Source organism: Dermacentor albipictus, chromosome 2 (assembly GCF_038994185.2).
Source record: "Dermacentor albipictus isolate Rhodes 1998 colony chromosome 2, USDA_Dalb.pri_finalv2, whole genome shotgun sequence".
NCBI classification, from domain to species: Eukaryota; Metazoa; Arthropoda; class Arachnida; order Ixodida; family Ixodidae; genus Dermacentor; species Dermacentor albipictus.
This window is the reverse complement of record NC_091822.1, coordinates 29629813-29646149: the sequence shown is the minus strand read 5'-3', so window position 1 is coordinate 29646149 and position 16337 is coordinate 29629813. Positions and strand designations below refer to the sequence as shown.

General features: G+C 47.0%; 1 protein-coding gene and 1 pseudogene across 3 annotated transcripts in view; one reads left to right on the top strand and one right to left on the bottom strand.

Annotated features, from left to right (window-relative positions):
- Positions 1–16337, bottom strand: part of LOC135897758 (uncharacterized) — a 219742-nt gene that overhangs the window by 19850 nt on the left and 183555 nt on the right. For all 3 annotated transcript variants that reach the window (XM_065426469.2, XM_065426470.2, XM_065426471.2), the window contains 3 exons: positions 14088–14168; positions 10251–10334; positions 6081–6264 (listed from right to left, as the gene is read on the bottom strand). In XM_065426469.2, the coding sequence (XP_065282541.2) occupies positions 6081–6264; positions 10251–10334; positions 14088–14168 (349 nt within the window). The remainder of the gene's footprint in view (positions 1–6080; positions 6265–10250; positions 10335–14087; positions 14169–16337) is intronic.
- On the top strand, positions 1782–4929 carry LOC135897766 (uncharacterized; annotated as a pseudogene).

Genomic DNA, 16337 nt, shown 5'->3' with positions numbered 1-16337 from the left:
GAGGAGCGACAGCCTGGCGGCTAGCGGGGAGAGGCTTCGCGCGCCGTCTCTCAGACATCCGAAGTAGGCGACATGACGTCAGATCATGGCTCAGAGCCAGTGAATGCGGAGCTTAGCCCCCATCACTCGGTGAAATATGAAGGTAACTTGTAATCGTCCGTAGCTCTCTTAACATGAGACGTTTCACTGACATTGTGGCGCGAATGTTTTACGCCTCTACAAAATCTGTCCAAGCTCTTTCGGGGACCCTTTAAGGCTCTGTTGCATGGATGCGGGTGCGGCTCGTATTGAGTAGTTGTTTCTGTCATTAGTACTGATTTTACGCAAGTTCTTGAATAAAGGCTGGACGATTTACAAGCATATTCCGTATTAGTCCATGTTTGTCGTGTATGCTTGACACGGGAGTAGTTTTGAAAGTTTACGACTTGCTGTCTACTTTAGAAGAGTCAACGGAATTGAATGAAACATTATGGCCCATTGGTAAATGATGCAGCAGCATAAAAAACGTGCATGTAATAAGTTTCCCAGAAGCGTAATTATATGTTGCGTGAGGGCTCCAGGAATAGGCAGTCAACACACGACCTCACAGGGAAACGTAACGTCTCGATGCACTACGAAATAATGATGCGGATACCATCAACGAAGATCAATATAAGTGAATCGGAACAAGCGACAGTCCCCCTCCCGCCCCCCTCTCCTTGGCGCCCAAGAGAACGCACCCTTTCCACCAGTGCCTGCACTGGCCTTGCCAGGTTTCCTTCGAGGCAGGCGCCGAATGCGAAAGCGCCCACTTCATGCTCTCCTTGGCGAGTCGGCGTAAACGCCGTCGCGTTCGACGGAACACTCTCCTGCCTCTACGTTGTACACTTCGATCCGACATCCCCTCCCCGCTAGTCCTTTGCGCAAGAGCTTACCGCGAAGCCTCCACCTCCGCGCCCCGCTCTTTTTGGCAATTCGGTTGCCCAAGGCCCGGCTCTCTTTTCCTCGGCACATTTCGTCGCCTTCTATAGTGCTAGTCCCACTGCCGTACTACCGTCCTACCCCCGACACCGAGATTAGCTGAACGACCCAAAGAAGGTTTTTTTTCTTAAAAAAAAAACCCATACAACTCTAGCATACTGTTCTACCACTTAGTTCGGAACACAATCGAGTGTAATGGCACATAATTTAGCAATATACGCAAGTTATATAATATATACGTGTTATAGGGAACCAAGTACAAAACATTGCCTAAACAACTCGTAACCATTAGCCGAAATTACTAATTAAAAACATGTGAGAGAGCACATGTGTTATTTTATCAAACGGATTCGAGTTCTCAAGAACTGCATCTGTTTTTGTTTACGCTCTTCAAAAATGACATTCAAATGAGTTCTCAAGTGAGAGTTTTGGCGGACAACTGCGCCATGTATAGGCAGATAGCTCCTGAAGATGTCACTAGCTTACAAACGGATTTTGTGCAACTTAGCCAGAGGTGTAAGGTGTGGCATATGGACCTAACCTGGAAAAAACAAACCTTACTACATTTTCTACACTTACTAATACTCCTCTAAACGTTTACACAATAAACAATACACGTATAGATGGTATGCAAAGTTTCAAGTACCAGGCGGCTATATAACCACAGACCTAACTTGGCAAACACACAAATAATATATAACCAAGAAGGCCTTTAAGAAATTAGGTATAATCAAACGTAGCTTGTATCCTGCCAACTCAGAAACGAAGCTGCATGCGTACACAACTCTCATCCTGTGTTTGTTAGAATATGCATTGATAATATGGCACCCAGGTATTGTTACTCTGGAGAACCGCACCGAATCAGTACAGAATAACGTGGTAAGATTCATACTTTTTTTCATATTCACCCTATATGAGCGTGTTACTGCTAAAAAGCAGCTCTGAACATTCGCCGCAAATATTCGCGTTTAACATTCTTTCATACTGGATTTTAGGGCGAGTCAACATTTGCAACCAATGGCGTTAAACCGGCGCATCACATTTCATCCAGGCGGGATCATGAACACAAAGTGACCCATATTTGCTCGTATATTAAAATACCAATGTTCACCTCTAGTGCAATCCATAAACGTTAGCAGAAAACATTGGCACTCGCACTGATGCAGATAGTTTTGGAGCATCTTCTGAAGCATCCCCATTAATAATGGCTGTGTATATGCGTATACGTCTCTTAGAACTATATAACGACTTTTTTTTAGCAGCGGCGCTGCATGTTAAGCTTTTCGTTTCGCGCCGACAGAAAACTCTGCCCCGCTGTGCGTCGCCGAGCCACGCAATCTCCTCTCATCACACATGCGTGTAGGGTGCAGTCTGGCCGTGGCATGCATGCGCTTCCTTCTCCCCAGCCGAGGAGAAACAAGTGTACGCTTAGCCGTGACGTCACTGATATGCTAGAAAGCTCTGAGCAGCCGACAGACCTCTCTCGTCTAGTGAACACGAATGCACAACTGCCATGGATAATGCCGCTAGCTTTCCGCGATTCCGCAAAAAAATTACGGAATTTGTTTTTTCGTGGAAATCCGATTTTTAAAAAAAGGTCCTTTTTGAAGCAGCAGCGATGCGCTGTTTCTCGCAATTTTCACAAGGTTGTGGTACGCGTCTTAAAAATGACTGATCAAGTGAAAGGTTCCAAAGGAGACGGGAAAGTAGTATAAACTTAGTAATTAATAGTCAGAGAGTTTCTATTACCTCGGCGCCTTTTACTGATGAAGAAATTTAATTTCATATTAGAATATTCTCGCCTTATAAACAAGATGGCTAGGTAGCGCAGCCGCCAACCGAATCAAAGGGCTCAGCCGTAGCCGTTGTCATCAATGCATCCAACGTTTGCTTCATCAGAAAGTGCATCCTTTTACCGTTTGCTTTGTGTTTCCAGTTGGTAATGAAGATGTCCCACAGGATCTCATTTGACCAAGAAGACAGCCAAAGAACGTGCTCGAGAATACAAGAACGCCAGCTTTTACGAATATGCAGGAGCCCTTTTTTGCCGAGTTTGTGCGAGCAGTTGACCATCGGTGCAAGTCAACTATTGACGAGCACATTGAGGGAAAGCGTCATCGTAAGAATGCAGAAACAAGATACTCTTCCAAGCGAAAAACGGCGAGGAATGATCAGAAGACGGCGCTGGGGGTTCAGAAACGCCGAGAAAGGAAAGCCGACTGCAAACGCTTGAATACGCAATCACCGCTGGCGAGGTGAGGCACGACATTGTGCTCAAATTCGTGGATGTGTTAATACCTGCGAATATTTTCCTAGAGAAAGTGGACAATCCGAAACTGAGAAGGTTTCTGCAGACACACGTTCGGAACGGCGGTTCGGTGCCTGGATCTGATGCGACTTTCAGAACTGTTTGAGAAGCACGAAAGAGCTTTGAAAGCTGTGCTTCAAGGTACGACGGTGTCAGTAATTACCGATGAAACCACCGATGACCGATCAAAATTGGTTGTGAACGTGTTGTTCGTCCAGTCAGCCAGAAGCGCGAGTGCTTCGCTACAATCTGCACTTGTCGAAGTTAAATTCATGGATTAAGTGAACTCGTCTGCGATAGGCCGCATTGTAAAGAGAACAATGACGAAGTACGGAATTGAATGCTAGGACGAGAGAGGCTTTGTAAGCGATAACGCTGCTTATATGGTTAAATCATTTAATGAGTGCATAAAGCCACTGTGCGAAGGCGCTGTTCACATTGCATGTGTAGCCCATACATGCAGCAAACATCGTAGGCAGTAGATTGCAAGTATCCTTTCCCTTAGTGGACCAATTTGTCGCCTGTATAAAGAAGGCGTTCCCGCTGTCGAGTAGAAAGAGAGCTTTCTATAAATCTCATCTAGAAAAGTGCAGGATTCAGTGTGCCAAAACACCTCCAGCACAGCACATGTCAGAAGCAGGTGGAATTCGTGGATTTAAGCTGTTGAGCAACATTCTGTATACTTTGAGTACTACCCGTCTTTGCTAAGGCAGTTCATGAACGGTATGTAGAGACTGCATGTGTTGATTCTCTTCTGGAACTTTTGAATGAGCCCTCAACTGAGCTTAAGTACAGCATGCGATGCATTGCAGTATTTGGTAAAAACGTTGCCGGCCTGCTGAAAGCAGCTGAGGGTCAGCGTGTAGCCTGTCATAAAGCGTACAATGATTTGTTTGTACACTGGGGATATTTGGAAACAGCTGCACAGGAAGATATTGAAACAGAGCTGAGGAAAGAAAACATTCTACATGACGAGGCATATCGGATTGCAATCAAAATGAAGGCTGCAATGAGTAAAGCAACAGAACTGCTTGTTGGCCTAGTTGGTGCTTGCTAAAAGACATGTTTTTTGTTGCAGTTGAACACTCACAAAAGGAAGACACATACACAGACACAGACCGCCTGTGTTGTCTTTATGTGCCTTCCTTTTGTAAGTGTTCAATTCCGGCAAAAAAACATGTCTTTTAATGAGTAAAGCAGCTAGCAAAGCGCTAGTATATTTGGAGAAATCTGACAGTTGGAAGTTCTCCAAGAATGTGAGGTGCTTGGATTCTCTGCAAGTCGGAAATCTCTAAGGGAACAGTTCAGAGTTTGCAGGTGTGCCTGGACTTGGGAAAGAGTCACCAGTGCTAGCTGCTGAATGGCAAGTGTACCTCAAGTCTGCCCAAGAACTCAAGTCTAGTGACAGCGACTTAGCGCCATTTCTTTCTAAACGAGAAAATGAAACTTGATGATCTGCATTTCTGGGCTGGTATGGAACAGCTCACTCCAACGCTTTCTTCCATTGCCCTTAAATACCTGTCAATGCCGATCAACTCTGCTGGGGCAGAATGATCATTCAGTCGCTATGGTGACATTGTGTCCCACAAGCGCCGTTCTCTTAGTGAGAGAGTAGAAAGCATCCTTTGACACTGAGCCACAACAGCATCCTTCAGTTTTAAACATGCAAGCGTGTTTCGAGTCTGCAAGTTCTTAATAAATAAATTGTTACATGTAGCTTATGTCTGTTCAATGTTGCTGCGGAATTTTGCAGATTCCTCTATCTTGATTTGCAGAATTTCAAGTTTTCCACGGCATAAAGTTAGGCGCTCTAATCATGGGGCGACCGAAGAAAGGCAAGACTCCCGATGAAGAAGCCGCCTACAAGGAAGGTCCTCGCGTGGCTCAGCGGGACTACGACAGACGAAGGAGAGCCGATCCTGGCCATTGCGCCGAGGCCGCCGCCGACAAACGCCGTCGCCGAGCCGAGGATCCCGAGTTTCGGGCCAGAGACAACGAACGCTGCCGACTGAATGTTCTGTGCCACAGGGAGTCGGTTCCGGGCCTGCGCGCCACCGAGAACTTCCAACGTCAGGCCCACAAATCCATGGGAGGTGCGAACGGCCACTTACAGCCCGAATTCCCCTGGCATAGTGTGGCACATGACACCGACGCATATTGTGTCTCAACAAATCGCTTCTGTTGTGGCGGGCGTCTAAAAAATAGTGCGCCGTCTCAACCGAAACCCCCCACGGAGGAGGAAGGCATGATTGTTTTCAAGGATTAACTTCACCTAGCTCCGCTGGTCTGCGATGTTTGTAATAGCAGAGCCACGCATAATTTTTTTTGTTTACGTGTGTACATGTAAATGTGTCCTTCAACTCTTATATTAGAATACTGTACTTACAAATTCCGAGATTTATTTCAGTGTTGTTGTTATGTATGCGTATTCGGAATTGTGCAATACTTCTCCTGTTGCGCCATATTTAAATATGGATGGCACCCTGAATATGTCATTAAGGTTCCTTTATACCACAGTGTTTTCATTTTACTCAACTCATATCTTTCTTTTTTTTCTTGTTTGTTCAGGTGTTTCTATGCTTAACACAATGATGTACTGCACACTCCCTCCTCCTAGGGAATGCCCTTCAGGGCCTTTAGGATACAAATATACATAAATGAATAAAGTTGATACGCGAGAACTCAGAACTTTGTCTCAGCGCTATTATCAAAGCCAGCAGGAAATCTAATGCTAATGTAACAATACGCTCTATATAGAATCAGAAAATTACGAACGTTAAGTGAGCCCCAACTTATGTCTTATTGCACCTACCTCGGCCATCTGGGAGAGCATGGAGGTGGATCCGCAGACCAGCAGCAGTGTCCAAGACACATGACTGCGCACCGTGTCCCAGTCCAGGATCCGACGCCCGCTTTCCCATGAACGCTGGTCCTGACCACTGGGCAGCGCACTCAGCAGAAGCACCGTGCCGCATAATGCCGGAAGCGTCGCGCACCTGTTTCGGCAAATAGACACGGTAGGAGAGATTTATGGGGCTCTTCCACCGTGATCCGAACATCACGACTCGATAAGGCAAACTCGATCAAAGCAAACATGCACATTCAGCTCAGTGAGCTGTGCTGTAAAAATCACAACATAGGAGACCACCGGTTGTTTTCCGAGCAGATCGCTGCGGGCATTGTCTATTAATAGCGCTTGTATACTTTCTTGCTATCAGGCACCGGATGTGCAGTGCGCCTTCCTACCTCCCTCGCCCTCCGACTTCGGGCTACAGCTTGTAGAAATGGGACTGCACAAGGCTCACCCAACGAGCGAGGGTCAGGAAAGGACACAACGCTCCTACACTCCGCAAGGCACAAAGATGCTACGGCAGGGTTCGTCGACTCTCCGTCACGGCGCAAACAAGGCTTCAGCAGACACGGCTTTATTGACACAAGATGCAGCACAGTGACACAGTCACGGCGCTTACGGGAAAGGCTCACCGCAAGACCGATCGAGTATTCGTGCCCGCTGCGATAGGGCTAACGGGGTAGCGGTCCACCAAACGCGAAGACGAGACGTCGCGGAATCAAAGGCCCCACGTAACCACCTTGTTGGTGGGGGCCGCATCCGCCGCGGCGATGAAGAGCTCAGCGGAAGAATGTTCGAGTGGAGAGGGCACCCAAGGGTAATTAATCGGAAAGCCAATCAGGACGCTTCCCGTCGGAGTTTGCTTGCGCAGTTACTCGAACCCGGGAGCGTATCTACAATTGCTAGTATGTATAGCGGGGCATCGCACTTGTGGAGACGCCGGACGTTTGCGCACATGCGCGAGTAAGAGCGCGTGCGATAGAGGAAATCTGGAGACGTTTGCTCCTTGAATATATTGTTATGCCTAGGCACAACGGAGGAGTTTCTTAGCGCGTGTTCTGCGCGTTTGGTCCTAGGCGTGCCGGCAGAAGTCGCGGGGAGTGGGAGTGATGAACTTAGTGTCTTAAGTTGGCGACTGTACGTAAATATATTTATTCAATCGCGTTTTTTTTTTACTACTTGAAAGAACGTGTCACTATTTTGCATTCCTCGAGGCGCCTCCAGGACACCAAAGCGGCAATGGGGTCAGCAAAGCTAGAACCTGGACAAGTCCGTGGGTTGGGGCTCGCCGAGGCCTGCGCGTGCCAAGGGTATATAAGATCGGCTGTCCGCTATCGCAGACAGCCAACTTTTTTTATGCGAACACCCCTTGGCACGCTGCGGCGCCCGCGGCCCCAACCCACGGGCCACCCTGCGACCAGCTTCGATCCCCCTGCTACGCTTTGGGTGCCCTAGAGATCCTGCGCCGCCTACTTTATTATAACCTCAGGTGCTTTCCTGAAGCCTCCGTTTGCCGGTTACATGTGCTGTCCTGGAGGAGTGCTTGTAAAACATCAACTCTATCGTCGCGACAAAAAAAGGGACCCAGACACAGACACAGCCCCTTCAGACACAGCGATCACCAAATGGAGCGTCCGTGCCCACTGCGTCACCGCGCGGGCAGCCAGCGGTGCGGTGTAAACAAACTCGACCACACTCCGTGATGCCGGCATGTCTAGAGGACAAGCGCATACAACACGCACTAACGTCCTCCGCTGTGGCTAGGCAGAGTCACATATTCAAGAAGCAAAGGCCCCCAGATTTTCTGTCTCGCACTTGTTCTTACTCACTCCTGCACAGAAACGTCGAGCGCCACGAGAAACGCCACACCCCGCTGTACCTACTAGCAATTGTAAAATTTTATGGGCCCTTTGCTGAACTAAACTGCGATAGGCGAAAGCCTATCTATGACTGCCTCTATTGCTGTAGTCTGAAATGTTCTACGAACGGAGGCCGCCATGGCCGCGAGCATGGGATGCAAGCGCAGTGCACGCGCTCTTCGGAGACATGCGATATACTCGCCTATATATTTTTTCTTTCTTTCTTTTTTTCTTTTTTCGTTCCTTTATTAATTTGGGGGGGCTTTAGTATCCTTTTTCCCCAATGCGCCGCCAGTGAGATCTGAAGATCCGAACCCATTGCGCTCTTCGGAGACATCCTACTGACTTGATCATTCTTTTAACTTTTTTTGTTTGCTTCTTTTTTTGCGGGCAATGGCGGTTCTGAGGCGATCTATGATGTTCTGCCGTGGGCAATGCTTCTCTGTGCTATTCTGTTCTCGCATGCCTCGGAACCACATGTCAAATTTGATAGATCACCTATTGTTCGCATAAGGCCACCTGTCAACTTTGATTGATCACCAAGGGTCATCCATCAAGCGCTGTGACAGTTTTCACCGGCTGTAATTGATCACCGCTTTCCTGCATCCACCATGGACAGTGCACGGACACCCATGAGCGACTAAAGTCTTACGCGTTAAAAATGCACCCCGAGAGGGGGAAGAACGGTTTGAGCGCGAAATTTGCTCTTGCGCTAGCCGTGTCTTCCATGTTGTCATTGTGGCCGCGGATACCGGCGATCGAGGTGGAGTAGGAGGCACGGGAAGGCACCTCGATCACCACAAGCTACAGCATAATGAGATCACAGACCCACAAGCGCAACTTTGTCGTGAATGTTCATCATGTAGTGGTTCCTCTAGTCTATAGTCATTTGTTGTGTAGAAAGGTAAATATTTTAAACGATTTTGTCGACGGAAAGGTTTGCCGTTGTTTGAGTCCACTGCTGTCGTGAATTGTTTTGTGTGGAAGCCGTGATAAGCGGCGAGATTTCGCATTCGTGCTCTGCTCTCTTCTAACAGGCCGCAACTCTGGCGCAGTAACCAGTGTTGGAGCTGGCTGCCTGCTTTGAACTGTAAGCACGTCCTTCTAATTCTTCCCTGAAGAATGTAAATGTATCTCGAGATAAAGGCAATAAAAGTAATAGGTGGACTACATACAAATTTATGCTGATTGTTATTATTCAAGGTTATATAAGTCTGCCGACCACAGACAGACGGACGGACAGGCAGGGAGATCACATATCTACTATCATCGGGAGCTCTGAAATATTGAAGAATTATCACGCAGACGTTCGTCGGGGTATTTGGTGTACCAACGTGAGCTTTTTTGAGCAAATAAATATGGCCTGTGGAACCTCGTGTCATATTCCTTACTTGTGCGTGTTCTACAGTTTCCGTTTTCAGTCGTGGAAATTAGCTTGTGATAATTCTTCATATTTCTCTGTAACGCGTGGAGTGGGGGCCAGTTTTGTAACAAGCTCCTCGCTTCGCCTCCGATGTCCAGCAGTATTCTTCATCTGCGTGCTCGGGTTTGGTGATCTTGAGGCGTATAGGTGTCAGTCACTTTTCTGCTGTTCATGTGCTCATAAGTAGCTATGCCTGATTATTGAGTTATTTTGTTTCACTAGACACAGGCGTGGTTGTCGTGACATATAGAACCGCTGGTACGGCTACTCATAGCGACAAATATATTGCGTGCAGCAGGAGCCCTTCTCAATCACGGCACCTGGGACAGAGCACATGCTTTTGCCGCTACTATACTGTCCATGCGCCAAAGAATCGGGGATCGTACCACGGTGTCGCACGTGGTTCCTCAGCTCGCTTCAACTTTCCCCATCTGTTTCGTCGCAGTGGACTCCCGCTCCATACAGCAATGGCTGCTTCATTTTCACAAATTCAGAAGCACTACACAGTAAAAACAAGATGACTGTGCAATTTGTTCAAAGTCATTCCGGTGTGGCTATTTTCAATAGAGAGATAATGTTTCCGTCAGTGCTGAGCGCAAGCGGGCATAGAGGAGCGCCACCACCTTCCGAACATACATCTCCCTGTTCCGCTCCTTCGACTGCTTCGATTAATTTATCACCTGGTATATCATCTAAAGTTGCATGTAGATAAGGTATGACAGCTTGCGATGAGAACTGGCCCTGCGAAGGGGTCCCAATAATATCCTGCGGAGTCAGCGACTGATATATCGCTTTCCTTTCCCTGTAAGTAAGCCTAAATGCCTGAATATTGAAGATGATTTTACTTACACGTCGTAGGCAGTTGCATAGGACCAGGAGACATAAAAGATGCTGAAGGCAGTGAACATATAGCCGAGCAGGAGATCTGCGTAGCTGTAGGAAAACTGTGCGTTACAGACAACCGGATGTGATAATGACATGAGGCATACGATCACTTTCCTGTGTGCAAACGGCACAGACAACGGGTCAAGACACTTTAATAGGATGCACTGGCTAAAACGAGCGCCTCTGCCCTGTTCATGTCATTTGTACATGTCCTGTCATCAGCACTGGTCACCATGTTGAAGGCCTTAGCATCATAGATTTTCTCACTGTACTACTTAGAGCGAAATCTTCCGCTGCTGAGCTGTTGCATGCATGGGAATGCCGGTATATGGTGATTTCAGATTGGCATCGTTCTCGGACAGGGACACCTTGAAGACGCGCCTGGCTCGCACCGTTCCGTCTCGCACAATGATTCATTTCCAACTAAATCAGCGCGTACAGAGCTGTCTTAACTTTAATATTACACAAAACACAATTTTAATTAGGAGTACTTGTGATTGGATGTACAATTGTATGAATCATACAACGTATCAGCGGGCTGCTAAAGTTGGAGGACAAGACAAGATTCCCGCTGGCTTTAGAACACTTTGTCGTCTGTTCTTGCTATTCTTCGCTTGATTATACACTGTAGGTCAATAAACTTTACTGAAAAATAAAATATGAGTGAAATGAAACCTTTTATGAAGATTTTATTTGAAGAATGCGTTATCGGTGAAGCCATACCCCCATTTTAGACGAAGCTTCGTACAACAGCAGCTAAACAAGCCTTTTACACCCATACACCATCATTCCCATAAAGGCACAGCGCTTGTTAGAAAACTCCCATAGGTGGTGGCGCCAAATTTCCCTCTAGGCAATATGGTGAGAATCTCTCTGCTTAGAATGGGCACCTCGTTCTTCACTTTTTATACGGGTGCTTCAAAGTGTTCAGGAAGTAACGCGAAAACGTCGCGTCTGAAGAAACTTGTCCGCAGAATAATTACAGCTACAACATTAATGTTGATTATAATTGTTGCAATACGGTGGATTTTGCCGACAGCCCGAGGCTAAAGGACATAAGACCCATCATGCGTAAGCATTCTCGTGCAAATTTCTGTCCCAATTAACGCCCAACATTGTAGACGAGCTGATGACTCGGTCGATTGTATACGCTTCTAATAAATTTTGTCCCTCTTCAAGGCTTCTCTCTTAGTTAAATAAAAGCATAATCTCGCACTTGTGGACTTAGTATCCGGTCCAATGCAGATTTTTCAATTCAGTCTCATTATTTCTCTCTCAGTGAGAGAAAGCGAGAATGAGTGCAGTGCACGACAAGCTTTGAAAATATGACGAAGGCATGCAGGAGCTGTCCATTTGACGTAGTTTTGGAAGGAGTAGGTATGAAAGTTCATGAGATCCTCTTGACATTCTGCTGTCGCTATACTAACAAATTTCGTGGCGAATTCTGTGGGCAGAACCGGAGCAGTTTTCTACTGTTGGATACTGGAGAGCGCTTGTTGGCTAGGCTGATCCTGCGCGGCAGGCGATTTAATGCCAAATGTCAAATCGCCAACTAAAATGCAACATGGGACCCTCTAACGTAAAGCTATTCCAATCTGCTTTATTCCCATCTCCTGAAGTCAAATTTACGTAGCCACCGACTCAAGCACGCGGTGGTAACCCACAGCGTTATTTGAAAAGCCCAATCAAAGGGGTCCTCATTTATAGGGGGATACTTATTTTGCTTTAAAAGCAAACATCATTGTCTACATTAGGCAGTTTTTCTTATCTAATTGGCTTACACGAGGCGAGGAGCACGCTCAAGTGGAGAGGGTTTCGATGTAGCCGAGTCAGCACAGTGAAAGCAGATAGTCGGGTGAGAATGGTGGTGCCGGCTTCGGCGCTTGGGCCGTCTTCCCTAGCTTAGCTTGCGGTAGCTGGCCGAAAACTGTGGTGCCGTGCTACGGTAGGAGAAAGATGCCGCTAAAACGGATCCTCAGCAAAGATGAGTCGGCAGAACAACGCCGTATATGTGCCGAAAGGGCTCGTTAACGTTACACTGTCACGCAAAGAAGGTTTATTATACGCAAATAAATGCGTGCTCCCTGGCAGCTCTGACTGCTAGTGCCAGAGTGATCGGCGGGTAGCCGTCTTCTATTTCTTTCGGAACGGGGCACTCCCTGGCTATTCAGATAAAAAAAATCGCTTTTGTTCGGCATATTATAGCGCCTTTAACGCGTACACGTCACTTTAACGCGGTGAATTTTCGTCGCTTTATGACAGCGCCAGAGAGACTGGCGAACTGAACGCAGCCAGAAAACGATTGACCGATAGCAGAGGGCTAATGTCGAAAAACGCATCGAATCAGAAATAATCATGTTCGTTTCGTTTATTATAATCACGCATAATCAGTGTGGACAAATGGTATCAAATGGGGCGTCTTAGCCGATTGCGTGACCTCGCGTGACAGAAAGGCCATTTGGCGGTGGTCGGAAAATTTTTTGACCAATCGTGGAGGACTGATTGCAGAATTAGAATAGAAAAGTTTGGAATAGCTTTACGTTATAGCGCCCCAGCTAAAATGGCACTGTTAACTTTCGCATCAACCGCAGCACAGTAATTGGTTTACTATGCAGTGTGGATTAGGCGTTGTAAATACAATGCAGGACACAAAACTAGACGGAAGGGTGCCGTACTTGCAAATAAAGTAAGATTTAAAAAACAGTTGCGTGCCTCTGAGAATAGCAGAAGGAAATAAAGAAAATTGCCACTGTAATTTAAAGTGTCGACACTGATCATATACAAGAAAGCTATACGCCATATAATTATTACACAAAAGCGCCGTATAACAAGCGGATAACATAGTCAAACACCCGCATTGTTGGAAGATCCCTAAAAACGGTATACGCGCGTGTTTACCGATAATATGTAGTGGTAGTCAGCGTTCGTACACGTGTCCGAAAGTGTCTGATCATATCAGCTACAAGGGACGCATCGGGATTGCCCCTCTACTCACGTGCAACATTGACACGGCCACATAAGTGAGCGCAGTCGCTTGTAATGCAATCCGCTGACAGTTGAGCACCCGTTGCCAACCTTCAGTGACGCTCCAAGTTCTCAAACGCTGCCAGGAGCCGTTATGGCAAATGTAAGATTTTTTTAAAGCAAATTAAGCGCCACCTTGTGGTTTTATTCTTTACAAGGGGAGTAATTGGTGGACATCTATTTCCCAGCAAAGTTGTTTTTTTTAACTGCACTTACAAGTGCAGATAATTCGTAGAACTTCAATGGTTCTGTAAGATGAAAGTCCACAGCACGGGTGATTGTTTCAAGGTTCTAGAAAATTGCGTGAACAGGAATACTGAGGCTAAGTGATTAACTGGTCAACGTATTAGCTCCGGAGCCAACGTTTAAACAGTGGAGCTTTTCTTCTAGAAACATCAGTTTCCTTATTCCAGGGTTTATGTAGCTGTCTTCGTATACTGTAATTCCAGCCAAAGAATCATACTGCTGCCCTCGCGAATATGAGCCCCCATTGAGAAAACGTTATATTGTGCTTGAGGCTTTTCGCTGATTCTTATCCATTGAGGGTCAGGCTCGTTTGTCACAAAATCATTCAGATCTCTTGAGAGCATCATGGATGGCTTCGATTAGCACGACTAGTGTTCGAAAAAGTCGTTCGCTCAGGTGCGAACTATGAGGGTCCGTCACGCCGGTATAAAAGCACCGTTTGTCGACGGTGAAACATGCGCTCACTGTCTGCGTGTTTGGTGTCTAATTCGTGTAGTTACCCCAGCGTCACACCCGAGCACTGTTACGTACCTGCACTTTCCTTGCCTCTTCCATCTTTCGGCGACCTTCTGCCGGGCATCTTCCTCGGCTCGCTTGATGGCTTCACCCTCCCTGAAACCGAATTATTTATGAAGGCACGGCAGTCCTTAGGAATACATTAGAAAGGCTTTGGGGAACGTGGCAACTTCAATAAAATGCCGTGAAACAAGCGTTATTCAAAAATAGCAAACAAGCATTACCGTAAGAAAAGCTCTTCGTACACAAAATAGCACGTGTGGCAAACTTTTCTTCTTCTTCTGGCCCGTCGCCGCTTTTAGACCTGAGTGAGTAGTGCGGTACGTCTTAAGAGATGAAGAGGAGTTAGAAATGATGGAGTGGATGTAGTGATGGGACGTAAAAATAAAACCCCTGTGCTTTTAACTGCGCTTGGTAGTTCTACAGTTACTGGTGACCCGGACTACGAACGCGACTTTTAATGGATAACACCCAGACTCCAGACGCCCTCGACACCAGTCCTACTATCTCTGCAACCGGTCAGGTACCTTCTACAGGTGTTGTAGGAGCCACAACTACCATTACGCTACAACAGCTATGACCTCCCGATCCTACCTTATGGTTCATACAAGCTAAGAACAAGTTCCGCAGTCATCGCGTCACGTCGCAGTTTCGCAAATATGAACTCCTACTTGAAGTTTTGCTGCTACAGGCCATGGCCGAGATACTTGACATCCTCGTCCAGCCACATCACGAGACGCCATATAGGACAATCAAAGAGGCCCTCATTCGGCGTTTCTTCGCGCCTTCGCATAGGCGTATTTTGAAGCTCCTGAACAACGAAGAGCTCAGTGACCGACGTCCAACTCATGTTCTAGGTTACCTGCGACACCTCACTGGTGACCATCTAGACTCTTTGGAAACAGCCCTACTACGTGAGTTGTTTCTGCAACGTGTCTTCTGCTCAACGTACGCACGTCTCTCGTCACAGCTAAGCATAATCCCTTGTCGTAACTCGCCGAACTGGCGGATCATATGACGGATGTCACTCCGGCAGTCGAAAATGCTGCCTGCAGCTTTGCACTTGCTGAAGTGCAAAGTGCATTCCCTTCAAAAACGCGCCTCGGTTGCGTAATGGCTATGGTGTTGGGCTGCTAAGCAAGAGGTCGCGGGATCGAATCCCGGCCATGGTGCCCGAATTTCGATGGGGGCGAAAACACCCGTGTACTTAGATTTAGGTGCATTTTAATGACCCCCAGGTGTTCCGAATTTGCAGATCGCCCACTGCGGCATGCCTCATAATCAGATAATCTCTGCATGCCTAATCAGATAATAAACTCCATAATCTAATTTTAATTTCTCCCCTTCAGGAAAAAGTAAAAGAGCTCGCATCTCAAGTCGCCGACTTGCGTCACAAAATGCGCAACACTCGTAATTTAAATCACTGACCCTATCCAACTCATCCGTCTTTCGCGCCCTCTTCTATGCAACAACCGCTCCAAAAACCTGAGCGCTGTTTTTCATCGCTCTACCTGTGCTACTATCACCGACGTCTTCGCGCCGTGGCTGGTCGATGTGTGTTACCTTGTTCGAGGCATGCGGCAAACGCTCAGGCCGGTCGTCAAGCCGTCTTTTCCATGTAACTGACCGAACCACAGGACTGCGTTTGTTGGCAGACACTGGTGCGTAAGTCAGCATAATTCCTACGTCCAAAGATGACCACCGTGTCCGCGCAAAGTCAACCCCCTACAAGCTATCAACTCTTCCGTCGTCGCATGTTACGGACAGACGTCTCTTACCCTCGATCTTGGTCTTAAGAGAAGGTTGCCATGGATATTTTGGATAGATATTTTGGATTTTGGATAGATCGGGCCCTACATTGTTCGGAAACAGACCTAACCAGTTAACCCTCGTGTCACTCCAGTTGTTCCACCTTTGGACGGCCGCTGTCGTGCCACAGAGATTGTGCATATTTCGCGTTTAAAGCCTTTTATACGGCGTTTGCCGCCATAACCAACGGCCCGGTTGGCCGCTTCCACGCACGGGGGAATCGTGTGCGCATTATATTACTCATTCGTCTTCTTCATCTGTACATATTCGCCATCATGGTCAGCTTCATCGTCTTCAGCGCGTGACCTGCTAAATAAACCGTCGAGGTTTAACAACTGTCTCACCAAATATTTTATGTATCGATGTACTGATGTATGAAAAGAGAAGAGCTCACAAACTTTCTGCTCCCAAATATGATACGGGCAGGGCTTTTTGTCAAGCCGCTAATAAAAGGGA